Source organism: Palaemon carinicauda, chromosome 3, assembly GCF_036898095.1.
Source record: "Palaemon carinicauda isolate YSFRI2023 chromosome 3, ASM3689809v2, whole genome shotgun sequence".
In the NCBI taxonomy this organism is placed as follows: domain Eukaryota; kingdom Metazoa; phylum Arthropoda; class Malacostraca; order Decapoda; family Palaemonidae; genus Palaemon; species Palaemon carinicauda.
Genome location: NC_090727.1, coordinates 113902573 through 113917572, shown reverse-complemented (window position 1 = coordinate 113917572; position 15000 = coordinate 113902573). Strand labels below are relative to the sequence as shown.

General features: G+C 33.0%; 1 protein-coding gene across 1 annotated transcript in view; it reads left to right on the top strand.

Annotated features, from left to right (window-relative positions):
- Positions 1 to 15000, top strand: part of LOC137633528 (adenomatous polyposis coli protein-like) — a 75603-nt gene that overhangs the window by 10434 nt on the left and 50169 nt on the right. The window contains exon 2 of the mRNA XM_068365824.1: positions 9184 to 9228. Coding sequence (XP_068221925.1) covers positions 9184 to 9228 — 45 coding nt within the window. The remainder of the gene's footprint in view (positions 1 to 9183; positions 9229 to 15000) is intronic.

Sequence of the window (15000 nt, the reverse complement as noted above, 5' to 3'; positions counted from 1 at the left end):
CCTTAGGGACGGGGAGAGACCGCGTATATATATATATATATATATATATGCGTAAAAATCACAAGGAAACATGATGCTCTGATGCAAAATAACCTCAGGGAAAATTTAAATAGGAAATATAAGATTAAGTCCTGACTAGTTTCGTGGTACTTCTTTAGAGAACTGCTGTGTAGAGAACGGCTGTGTATGTATATATGTATATATCATCATTTCATCCTACACCTATTGATCCTAAGGAATTTATATATATATATATATATATATATATATATATATTTTCATGATACAAGGGAGATATACATACGTAAATATGATTATCTAATTGTTACAGGAATACATTGCGTACATATGTGCTCTTTTTGTGTGTGTTTGGGTATATAAATTGGTTGATGCTAAAGTATTATGGTACATTAATGGAAACGTTGTGGTCTCGCAGTCTGGAAGTCGGTAGTTCGAGGCTCGTTCAACCTCAGCGTCCTTGTGACCTATAGGGATGTAGTATATCGGTGGAACCTATAGATCAACTTGCCGAGTCATCAGCAGGCATTACCTAGTCCTCCGTTGATGAGCTTGGGTGGAGAGAGGTGTTTTGGGTGCTGATCATATATATATATATATATACAGTATATGTGTATATATATATATATATTTATATATATATGTATATATATATGTATATATATATATATATATATATATATTGGGTACCTTGGACATTGTTCTCCCTCTTGCTTCGTGCTTGACCTTTAAACTGAATCAGCAGATGAATGAAGATAAGAAAAGAGAAAAAATAACACAGCAGTCACTGCCACATTTATATATCTAACTGCCTAGTCATGGATGACGGGTTTGTGGTGTAAAAGTCTCCTCAGTATAAGTTGCTTTATTATACACCTACAATTAGGCTCTACCGCAGTAGGTTCACAAGAACTCTCGTATGCAATTGTAATATTTCTGCTAATGTTCTCTTTGTCCTTTGAATAGTTGTCATGTATTACACAAATAATAATTCTATCAAATGAAAACATATTGTGTATTTAGTACATGATAAGGAAACATTGGGTCCAACTTCGAATTAAACAGAAGTGCCATAGTCTGTCTCGTTCTTGCCAAATGTTATGAAGATTATTTAGTAAAAATTTAGTTTTGGACAGATTGCACCAGGTCAATGTTGCATCGCTGGTGTGAGAATTCTGGATCTCTGTAAAATTAAGGTGTAATAAATACTACGAATACTATAATTCCTAAGATAGACAGGAAGAACGTTTGCATGTGACCACAGGACCTTCGTGGAACTGAGAAACCTTAACCTCCACCTGAAATAAAGTACAAAATTAATACTCGTGTTTTTAACATGTAATAAATCTCTAAACATACTACAAGCCAAAAACATAAGGACCAAATCCAGCTGGAGATATGTAGTTGGAATGATTTAAGTTGGTCCCGGATGTAACTCTAAACTTAATTGATCAATCGAGCTTCATTATATTCCAAGACTTACAACAGACAGTGGCAGAATGCTAAATGCATGGATGCTTTTATATCTCCATTAATATGTCTGTTATCCTTGATGATGTGATGATGTAACCCTACTTTGAGAGACAGAGACTACTGTAGAAAAGTTATCACAGGACATTTTTTTTTCATAAACTTCAATATACTTGAAATGTTAGGGTCCTCAAGCTATTCTTTTTGCTAGTCACTTGCTGTCCTATTTTGGATCAACTGATATAATTAATAAATTCCACTTAATTGCAGTAGAAAAATCATAGATTGCTCAGGACAAAATTTATAAGGTGTGAAAATGTCGAATTTTAACATTCTTCATTGATAGCTGATTTCGTGGCTATTTGCACGGTTACCCTGGATATATGTCTGCTAAAATCTAGTGAAAGGAATTCTTATTTATTGAAAGACTAGCTGTAAACAATAGGTTCTTTAAGATTATATTTTAAAACATATAAATGCAGCTACTGTAGTTTAGCATGCCAATGGCTACACATACGACTTTGGCTGAAGCACACGATTTTATAGCGGTGAGAAATGTGTGTATATATATATATATATATATATATATGATGTGTGTGTGTTCGTGTGTTATAATTATTCTTTATTTCTGACAACCCACACAGTAGAACTTGCGTGGTATATTAGGAAGATGCCCAACCTCTTAAAATTCAACTATCTCCATTTCATTCTACACGACTCTGAATAGATTAAGAGTTTTTTCCATTAGTATGAAATAGTTTCTCATTGTACCAAACGGACGATATAATTCTTGGTGGATTTTGTAATAACAAGAATTTAATTTTTACAAACATTTATTGTGTCTAAGGATGTTTCAGGAAGGTTTAAATGAGTATCATCAATATATCATTGTGGCAGGTTTTGCCTGATAATCTATCCTAAGTAACCTGGTAAATATTGATGTTATTAATGTAATAATTATTCTTATCATTATTGTTTTTTTATGTTGATAATGATATTCAAGAATTGGAGGGGGATAGTGATTGATTTGAAAAATTGATGGTAATAGCGGTATCAACTTGACCTGTTGGATTTTTTTTTCCATTTCCTATTTTTTTTACTATTAGTTCTTAATCAAGAGACGGAATAATTTTCTTTTTCTATATAATCGATGCCCATAGCTTTTTAACCATTTGTACGCAGAGAGGACTAGACTAACAACATTATTGCTTCTGCGGAAGTCATCTGGATCATTCTAATTTAACCCTTATGAAATATGTCGTAATTCTTGTTTGAGAAAACGTCACTTTTTAATGAACCGTCATTAGTGGTTTAATGTATCACCTGTCAAATTATATAGTCCTGACAAACCGAATGGCATTAAGAGGATAGGATGTGATGTACAGCAGAGGTTATTTCCTTCGTCCCTTTTTATTTTCCTTCATTGAAATAAATAAAAAATGAAATTTGGTTATTTATCGTTGATTACTTTGATTAACCTTAAATTAGCAGATGTGTGCATGTTTTTTTTTTTTTTTTTTTTTTTTTTTTTTTACTGTGAAGAGAAATAGACATCAATATGAGTGTTTTTAGATTTACAAAAAAATGACGTATTTGTATTATTATTATTATTATTATTATTATTATTATTATTATTATTATTATTATGCTACTGCACTAGTAGGAAATCCAGGATGCTATAAGCCCAAGGACTCCACTAGGGAAAATAGAAATCCAGGATGCTATAAGCCCAAGGACTCCAACAGGGAAAATAGCACAGTGCGGAAATGTGATGAGGAAACATGGAAAAGGGAGGCTGTGTGTACCCGCAAGCAAGAGAACTCTAATCCAAGACAGTGGAAGACCATGGTACAGAGGCTATGGTACTATCCAAGACTAGAGAACAATGTATTGATTTTTGGGTGTCGTCTTAGAAGAGATGCTTACTATAGCTCGAGTCTATTCTACCCTTAACAAGTGGAAAGTAGCCACTGAACATTTATAGTGTTGCAGTTGACACCTTGAGGGAAAAAGAATTTTTCTCATATATTAGTGTTGTCAGGTATATGAGGAAAGAGGAAAATGTGTAAAGAATAGGCAAGACTATTCGGTGTATGTGTAGGCAAAGGAAACATGAGCCATAACCAGAGTGGCATCAAATGTATGGCGGTTAATAGTGCGAGGTTTGACTAAAACCTAATAGGCGACGGTTACTCATCTGTTTTTTTTTTTTTTTATTGAAAAGTAATGGTGAGTGGGATGCCCCGTGCAGCTGTTGACCACCTGCCCGTGGTAGTGCTTCCGGTATCTGATAAACGTTTTAAAGTATTTTCATGACTGAAGGTGGACGATTGGGTTTTATCTCTTTCATATCAGGTTTTGCCGATTTCCGAAGGATAGGGCACACTCTAGGTTTTTTTTTCTTTTTTTCATAGTATTGCAATTTATTGTTAACTAAGTTTTTGCAATAATCCTCCTGCATTGCGTTGTGTTATGAGAGCTAAATCTATTATATATTTTGTTTTATTGTTGTTTGTAAACTTTCATGCTTCACTTTAATGCAACTTCGTTCTTTTTATACTTGTAAATCTTAATAATGAATCGTTGCTTCGCTTCTTGTATTCAGACACTTTCTTTTTGTTTTTCAGTACATGATAATTTACCTGTGGTAAATCAAAAGTAAGCCTGCATTGCAGATGAAATTTTCATATTATTTTGGGGAGCTGCATATGATATTCCTGTCCTTATTTCCAATTATTGTTAATTTCTACAGATATCAATTTTATTTTGAAAATTATAATTAGTGTTTTACAAATATCTGATCATATGTATACACACACATATATATATATATATATATATGTATATATATATATATATATATGTGTGTGTGTGTGTGTATATATATATATATGTGTGTGTATGTATATATATATATATATATATATATTATATGGTACTTTACGTTTACAATAAGCAGATATCTCAGTGGCTTCCAAGAATCGAAGATTAAAGCTCTTGGAAAATTTGACCTCCAGATAGTTTTCAGGTTGTGAAAACTGCATTTACTTTTCTCCATTTATTATTTGGCGTCGTCAAGTGTTTCGAGTCACTTTAATGTCTTTATTTTTTTCCTGTGACTTCATCAGGACTACACCGGTTGAGCGATTAGACTTTGATATAAGGGCTATGGTGGTGAACATTTTTAAGCAAAAATATTTGAATATATCGAAATTAATTAACAAAAATTGATAAATAAAAACTTTAAGATTTTTTGAAATAAAAAAAATTTAAGATCAATATAGAAATACGTAAATGATTTTCACAAAGGCTTCACAGAATTTCATGAGCGATGTCGCAAAAACTTTCCCTCTTCGACGAAGCCTTAGAAGTCCATTTTTGCAGGATTAATAGAGATCATGTTAATCCTGCATTTTTAAAGCGGGGTTTGGCGTCAGATCTTCAGGCACATCATCACTTTTTCAAAGCACACTAATGAGTGAGGATTACTTTCCCCCCCCCCCCACCCTCAGACATTCAGATTTGTGATTAGTGTTAACTTTGGATTCGATTCCATTTGCAGCGGCGCCTTTCGTGTGACAAATTGTAGTCTTGATGCCCTTCCATTCTCTCTGAAACGTGGCAGGTTCTTCACTCCTATCCATCAAATTTTCCCGAGAAATACTGTATATATATATATATATATATATATGTGTGTGTGTGTGTGTGTGTGTGTGTATTTATATATATGTATATAAATGTGTATGTGTCTATATATATGTGTATATATATATATATATATATATAGAGAGAGAGAGAGAGAGAGAGAGAGAGAGAGAGAGAGATAAATTTATAAGTGGGGATACCTTACCGTAGTGAAAGGTTTGTGTATCATTATGACCAGCAGAGCTGTACTAGTCAGGGCCACCCAAGTAGGGTGGTTTGTTGTGAGAAATCAGACAAAAATTCCCATCCCCAATCTGCAGTGGCCAGCGTGGTGATAAAAATTTGCCAAACCTAAGACATGAATAAGGACATGTCTGAGGCCTTTCTCTTGCTTTGATTTAGAAACGGCTGCACGTATTATGCTTTTATATATATATATATATATATATGTGTGTGTGTGTGTGTGTGTGTGTGTGGGTAATGTGTGAACTTATGTGTATGTATAGTGTATTTATCTTTTATCATGCATTTTATCCCTTGGAAGATGTTAGGGCAGGAATAAGTTTAGATTTATTGAATTTGGTCAATGCGGACTGGTTTAGTTGCTTGGAGATGTAATTTTGGGGGGGTGGTGACTCCGCAATTGAAATATGTCTGATAGCAAGATGGAAGAAAGGAAACAGGAACAAATGTGAAGTAGAAGGCCAAAATTTTAAAGAGGGTGATGCCATTTCAGTTTTAAGCAAGCATTTTTGTGGTTAGGTTGCTTAAAATTTGCTTTTTACATATTGATGGCAAAATAAACGATTTAAGAAAACAAGAAGTTTTATGCCAGGTATGGCTCAAGTCTTGCTGCAGTTTTCATGAAACATGTCCGTTTCATTCGTTCTTCAAGAGACGAATTTCTTCAGGCAGGGATTGCAGTGTTAACAGACATTAACAATAAATGTCAAAAAAGATGATAGAGCTTTTTAAAGCAATAATAATACGATTAATTGTCTTTTCAGTTTTCAACTTTTGTTTTTATTATCTTAAGTTTCCTTATATTATCGGAAACTCGGTATTTGGCGTCAATGACCTTAGATGTCAGGATGCCAGAAAACTTTAAATCAATCAATTAATATTATCGGTAAAGAAAGTAGTTTGATGTAGGCTGCACGTAAAATAATCAATTTCATTTACCATTATTTCCTGTTTTATATACCTCGAAATAGAATAAAGTTTTAAGGTGAAAAAGTAAATTAAGCTATAAAAACAAAGACTGACCAATCTTACAGAAATAAAAATGAATATAATGATATCAAGAACAATGCTGATGATAAAATACTCATCAGTATTTCCCGGATGAATGCATATTAAGCTGAAGAACCACCGTAGCTTCCTTCAAAGGATTAAAGATCTCTTTTTTATTATCATGAAGCAATTGTGTGAAAGGAGATTTGCGACACAGATAACATAGTAGTCATATTTGGAACTAAATAGACTACATTATAATTGTTTTAATAAACTGTGCTTTAAAGCGATTCTTATTAACTAGAAATCGATAAAGATCATTTACGTTTAACGTGAGAAAATAATTACCAATCGTTTACTAACATCAATTTGTAACGGATCAACTGCTTATCACGTTTTAAGACTCAACAATATTGAAACCTGAGTATTTAATATTGAACGAAAATTGCTACAATTTTTAGAACAGGTTACGATTTTGTTCGTAATTTAGGCATGATTTAAAAATACTTCTTTAAAAAAAGAAAGAAAAAAAGATGGCTGTTTTGTTATATCCGGTTCTATTAATCAGTAGATTAAAGGGCTCTAATTGATTGGGAGACTATATGTTTTCATCACAACTGATGGAAGTGGAATGACTCTGTAATTATTGCAATCAGTCAGGTCTTTTTTTTTCTTTTTTTTTTCACCAATACTCGTAACTCCTAACCATCAGGTTTTCCCTCTTCTTGCCACATTCTGCAAAATATTCTAGCGCAGTTTCTAGTCCAATGCAGAACAATCACCCCGTTGGCCAATGTAGATTGGGGATGGTGGGATATTTTCGTCTGATGGCTCACAGCAAACCAACCTAGTTTGGGTGATTTGACAATGTAGTACAGCTTTGCTGATCTTGGTGATTCCCAAACCCTTTCCTCACGCTAAGGTATATATGTATATATACTGTGTGAGTGTATATATATATATATATATATATATATATATATGAAATCAGTATTCAAATTTTTGAACTTTTCAAAATGCCAGGCAGTGTTGACAGAAGATCCATGAACATCCAATGACTAGGCCTCGAGCCTGTTAACATCCTCTCTATATGTGGCGTTCCTTGGGCCATTCGTAACCCAGTAGGAATGACGGAAATGATTGTATATAATATTTCCCGAGAGAGAGAGAGAGAGAGAGAGAGAGAGAGAGAGAGAGAGGGGTGTCGGTGGTGGCTGTTCCCCGACTTCCAACAGAGGTCGTAATGGCTGTTGGTTCGTCCTGAAATAGAGCCATCAATAGCGTGTCCTTCAATAAACTGGACAACATATAGAGAGAAACCAGATTTCCTGAGCAGAGTGTTGACGGAAGTATGCCATTGAAAAGATCTTTGAAATAGCCTGAATTTTGTGCAATAAAAGGTTTTGAAATAATTTACGCGGGTATGGATAGATGTGAGCGAAAGGGAGACAGTGATATGTAGTTCACACTTATTTCTTACCAAAGTGCAAGAAATAACACTAATTCACAGTGTAGGTATCTAATTACCTTCTGTAATAATAAGCTTTAAACTGGTTGAGGGTAAATTAAGATATTTTCCCTGAGATTCACCCTAAAATCAATGCCGTGGAAGTTATCTGCCTACAACTAAACTTTTAGAAATAAACCTTAAAATACCTGATAGAAAATATCTTTTAAAATACCTGATAGAGAATAAAAATAGACTTATTTAAAGTGGATTTTTAAGAAAGGTGTAAATAGAAATTGATGCATGTAAAATGTAAAAAGCGCTATCTGGAGTTAAAGGGAGGAAAAATACTGTGGTGCATTCTGATGCCGGTATGGGCGGAGCCACCTTTCCATGACACCTCCCACCCACTGTAGTGCCACAATGCGGGTGCCATCACTGGGCCGGGTGGAGGATGGGAGAGTGTCATGAGGCGTGGGGCTGCATTTTAAGGTCAGGGTCAAGTATTCGAGCCTTCCTGACCTATATACTGTGTGTATATATATACATATATATATATATATATATATATATATATATATATATATATATATATATATATATATACTGTATATATATATATATATATATATATGTATGTATGTATATATGTGTGTGTGTATGTGCGTTATGTCTGGATGTGTTTGTGCATTTGCGTACACATACACGCATGTGTTTGCACTTGCACGCGTGTGTGTCTGCACATGCCCGCTCGTATTTATGTATTTGCTCGCGTGCATGTTTGCGTAAAATGTGAAGCTTTTAAGAATCCGTAGACATATCAATTTTCTTCAGTTCCAAGAAGGAAATATAGTTTTACACCTGAATTATTCAAATGTACGTTCATTTTTGTTTATCTTGCCTTCCAATGTTCGTATAGGATAGTACAGTAGTTGCAATAAATATAACATCTGTAATCTGAAAAGTGTGGAACAAGTGCCATGTGCTGTAAAAACTATTTCAAAAGAAAATCATATATTTTTGTATATACTAATAGGTGTTGTCTACACAATAATATTTAATTTGTGCTTCTGTTCATATATCATTTTATCTGTCTAATTTACTAGAAACATTGTCTTCATAGGAAAGTCTGGTTGTTTTTATACAAATTGAATTTATGATTATTGCAATCCTTGACCATTGAGATCTATGGTTTGACTTTCAACTATTTTAGATTCTCTCTCTCTCTCTCTCTCTCTCTCTCTCTCTCTCTCTCTCTCTCCGTAATGATATACAATGATGAGAGAGTAATGACTTACTTGCTCAAACACATTACTATGTATGTTGTCGTAGTCTTCATTAACTTAAATCACCTTGTTCTTTCTTTACAGGTGAGCGAACTCAGGCCATTGGGGCATATCTTGATGAATATTACGGTAAGCTCTATGTCAAGAAATTTATAAATATAGAATAATTTTTTTCATGTGTGGGAACTTTTATGTCATTTAAGAATATATATATATATATATATATATATGTGTGACTGAAAATTAATATGAGTAAGAACTATGATAATGTTCAATGAAAACGCACAGAAACAAATAAGGGGATTCTTGAAGAATATACGCACTTAAGATGGACAATATGAGACCAAAATTAAAAGAAGTATAACCATGGAGTAAAGAGCTTTCGGTAAAGAAAATTATATGAAACGTAAAATGCCACTTCCACTAAAATGAAAAGTATTTAATCAGATGGTCTTACCAGTATTAACTTTTGCATCAGAAACCTGGAGCTGCATTAAAACCTTAGATCATAACCTAGTTACAACTCAAAGAGCCAAGGAAAGAATGATAATGGGAATAACTCTTAGAGTGAGAAAAAGAGCAACATGAATCCGGGAGCAAATTAAGTAGAGGATATTCTAACAATTTGTAAAAGAAAAGGCATATAATAAAAGGACATTAAGATTAAGAACAACAGAATGGGTCTCTAGAGGTTACAAAAGAAGCAGGGGAAGGAAGAGAATACAAATGATTGGCGATCTAAGAAAATGTTTGGGTGTAGACTGGCATAGAAAGACCATAAACAAACGCAAGTGGAAGAATATGTCTGAAGCCTTTATCCTTCAGTGGTCTAGTTACGGCTGATGAGGATGATGATATCTGTCCGGGTGTAAATGCATATATGATTTTATTAAATAGTGTCTGGCCTGTATGTATTTCATGTGAGTTCTGTTCAGGGATTTATCCATGTGTCAGCTCTTTAAGAATAATAACGTAACTGTCTACTTTGTAGTTTGATGTTGTAATGTTGTTGCTCAAATAGCATCATGCACTTACCAATCTTGCTCATTTCAATTTTGTATCACGAATCAAAACTGAAACTAGGAACTCATAAATAAGGTTAGTCTGAACATTTGTATAATACATTTTGGTTTCATTTTTGGGGGTTGTTGCTTTTATTCGAATTGGAGAAAAAAGATTTGATTGACAGCCCTGTATAGAAGTGATTGACGGAGAATTAATCATGGATTGACCCTAATCCGTGTTAATGTGGCAGTTCTCGTGTACCTTATGTTGGTTGACTCATGCATCACGAGATGAATTCATAGTTTCGATGTTTTGGTAGTTTCGATGATGTAGCGATCTTATTATTTATGATTGATTTGTTTTGCCGTTATATCAGTATGAAGTAGTTAGTGTTGGAATTAGGCCTTTACAATACAATGCGGATTTAATGGATTTGGGATGTTTTACATTAAAGGTGCAGTAATTATTCTTTGTTAGCGACTTATGCAGTATGTGAAAATTTAAATAGTATCAAATCGTACTCAGAAATGCGTCATTGGCTGTTCATCAGTTTATGAATCGTTATATAACTAATAAGTATCATAACAAAATATAAAAGATAAAAAATACCTGTCTAATGGAAACTATTAACTATAGAGTTTATTTATTTATTTTTTTTTTTTTTTTGTCATATTAGTTATGCAACAATTCATATGTAACAAAAATACATTAATTATAAATATTAGACTAGAGTTAGGTGTAATCCTTATGATTGTTTTTTTCGTTTTCGTAAACCACTATTTTGGAAAATTTGCTTTTTTATAGACAACCCTGTTTATCTTTTACTTTAAGGCATCTCTACTTTTTGTTTAGTCGGGAGACATATTAGTCATCCAACACATGTTTTATTATTTTGACCCCAATGGAGTTTTGTGCTGGACATTTCTTTCAATGTGTAGAATTTTTCTTTCGTTATAATTAAAGTAAATAGAGTAAGGCATTTATTTTTTTTCCTTACTCGATTGTTTTGTATTTAGCAATTAATATCAAACTTCGTATGGGGTTAGTGTCATACGTGACTAGCCATTACTTTAGGAACTTTGCTGCGTTTTTTCGTTCCCTGGCTCAACTTGTTTTATTTGTTTCAACTTTCCCTCTGGTCCCGCTTCCTTTCTTCGATCTTGCTGTCCAACCTTCAGACTTTCAGATCATAGGCTTATATATATATATATATATATATATATATAATCTTTCGATGTACAAAATGAAGTAAATATTAAGATATAATGTATTTTTTTATTATTATATTTGAGCTGAACTATTAAAGGAATAATTGCTTTCATAGGGTCATGAATTCCTTTTCCATGCTGTTTCAACGGACACTCAATTTCGTACCACATAATATCGAAAGCCTTACTGTACATTCATAGTTTAATCAGATAAATTGTTTCTTACATTGTGAAAGTATTTGGAAACAGATTCTTTTTGCATGCTTTGGTCACGAGTTGCATTGTGAACATTTGTGTCAGCGGATATCCGTTCTTGTAATATATTATCATCTTCACATTATTATTATTACCTAAGGTACAACCCAAGTTAGAAAGGCAGGATGCTTAAAGCCCAAGGGCTCAACAGGGAAAGTAGCCCAATTTGTAAAGGAGATGAAAAAACAAGGCAACTACTGTACATGAGAGACAATGAATAAAAAATATAAAATATCTTAAGATCAGTAGCAACGTTGAAATAGATCTGGCTTATATAAACTATGAATAGATACTTAAGTCAGCCTCTTCAACATAAGAACATTCGCTGCAAGTTTGAACTTCTGAAGTTCCACTAATTTAAATTCCTGATTAGGAAGAAATGTGTTTCGAAATATTTTAATAATGAAAGTACTTATAAGCGTAGAAATATCAGAATTGCCTTGAAAATTATTAAATGTTTGCATTTTTTTATTGGATGTCGTATGAAGTGAGAGGGCTAAAAATAATAATACACATATAAAATTCAACATATGAGATCACTGACACAAACGGAAATCACGTAAGGTTTCGTCTCCTTGTCACTGATTAAACTGATTGATTGTCTAGTGGTGCAATCATGTTCAACTGGTAACGCCTTGCAAATTATAAATTCTATTTATGTTTATATCTCTAACCTTCTTACATTTATTATTTTAGTAATCGGAATTACGCATATTATTATTTTGTTTGTGTGTGTGTATGTATATATATATATATATATATATATTATATATATTTATATATTTCTATATATATATATATATATATATGTGTGTGTGTGTGTGTGTGTACACATATTATATATATATATATATATATATACACGTATGTATGTATGTATGTATATACATACATACATACATATTATATAATATATATATATATATATATATATATATGTATATATATACATGTATTTATGTATGCGTGTATATACACATATATTCACAAACATTCTAACATGTGTTTATAGGGTAAACGAACCAGTAAATTTAACATTTATCCTTTTGGGAATGTGCAATGAATAATAAAGGATATAGGTCTCGCAACTAGATTATCATTTTGTAAAGAAAAAAATCAAAGTTCATATAAAGTTTCAATATAGCTTCCCTATTTTTAGAGTTTTCTAAGTATTTTGTGAAATCGTTGAGTTTGCTACTGTTTATAAATCTCTCTCTCTCTCTCTCTCTCTCTCTCTCTCTCTCTCTCTCTCTCTCTCTCTCAAATATTCAATATATTTCCTTTGGAATGTTAAATGTTAACTAACACTGACACTCTCTTAACCCTTGAAAATTTGAAAAATTACTTCAAACCCCTCTCGGTTTTTTAGGGAAATTGTTTCATTAATACACCCAAACTCGTGTAGCAAGATGAACATACCCTTCCATTGGGGATGTAAAAAATTGTAGCTATATTTTATTATCTAATTATTCTTCCATAGTAAGGTTCGGGAATATTATACCTGTTTCATGTACTACACCAACTTGAATATAAATACTATTTATAGGGGTTTTAAGAAAGGAAAGTCTGCGAACTTCCTAACAATGGTTGCATTTTGGAAATGTTTCATCAAATTTATATTTATTGACATATATACCATTGATTGAGTCAGTTTCTTCTACTAATGACTTTATGAGAATAGAAGATACGCAGTTTAGATTGGAGTCTTCAGATACGAACAAATTGGTGATGCATAGGCATGGAGTTGTAAAGGTTTTCGGTGATTATTTTATCTCTTTATTAAACCCCCTTTCCAAGGGGTTCGATACGCTGCTGATGAGTCTAATGAGTCGGTGCACAAGCAAATAAAATTTTGAAGGTTTTTATGTTATTAGCAAAACTGTCATAAATAGCCGCGTGTTATAGACTTAGGAACTAGCTATCATATTGGATTTAAGTCCGTATATATATGTATATATATATATATATATATATATATTATTATTATTATTATTATTACTATCCAAGCTACAACCCTAGTTGGAAAAGCAAGATGCTATACACCCAGGGGCTCCAACAGGGAAAAATAGCTCAGTGAGGAAAGAAAATAAGGAAATAAATAAATGAAGAGAACAAATTAACAATAAATCATTCTAAAATAAGTACATACCTGTATTTGACAGGAATATGTAGTTTAGAAGTTCAATGTAGTTTAGAAGTTCAAAGTCTAATGTCTGGATCTTTTTCGTCTCAGAGGCATAGCTTCAAATCTTGGTCTGGAAAAAAAGTCATAACAAGAATTTTATATTAGTTATTTAGTTATTTGGTCACAGCTTGAATAAAACTTCTAGAATACTATGTAGTATTGAGCCTCATGATGGATAAGGCCTGACTATTAGAATTAACTGCATGTCTGGTATTACGAACAGGATAGAACTGTCCAGGAAGATCCGAATATAAATGATGGTCAGAATTATGAAAAATCTTATGCAACATGCATAATGAAATAATTGAACTACTGTGGTTTAATATCGTGATCAGGAATAAGAAATTTAATAAACCATTAGTTCCTGTCCAACAAATTATGATGAGAATCAGCAGCTGAAGACCAGACAGGAAAACAATAATCGAAACAAGGTAAAATGAAAGATTTAAAACGCCTCTTCAGAATAGATTGATCACCGAAAATCTTGAAAGACTTACTCAGTAAGCCAATTTGTGGTATTGAAAAAGACATAGATATAATGTGTTTCTCAAAAGTAAATTTGCTGTCGAGAATCACACCTAAAATTTTAAAAGAGTCATACTAAGTTTATGAGGTAGTAGGTTGGCCAAGGCACCAGCCGCCCGTTGAAATACTACCGCCAGAGAGTTATGGGGTCCTTTGACTGGCCAGACAGTACTACGTTGGATCCTTCTCTTTGGTTACGGTTCTTTCTCTTTGCCTACACATACGCCGAATAGTCTGGCCTATTCTTAACAGATTCTCCTCTGTCCTCACACACCTGACAACACTGAGGTTACTAAACAATTCTTCTTCGCTCAAGGGGTTAACTACTGCACTGTATTTGTTCTGTGGCTACTTTCCTCTTAGTAAGGGTAGAAGAGACTCTTTAGCTATGGTAAGCAGCTCTTCTAGGAGAAGGACACTCCAAAATCAAACCATTGTTCTCTAGTCTTGGGTAGTGCCATAGCCTCTGTACCATGGTCTTCCACTGTCTTGGGTTAGAGTTCTCTTGCTTGAGGGTACAATCAGGCACACTATTCTATTCAATTTCTCTTCCTCTTGTTTTGTTAAAGTTTTCATAGTTTATATAGGAAATATTTATTTTAATGTTACTCTTCTTAAAATATTTTATTTTTCCTTCTTTCCTTTCCTTACTGGGCTATTTTCCCTGTTGGGGCCCCTGGGCTTATAGCATTTTGCTTTTCCAGCTAGGGTTGTAGCTTAGCA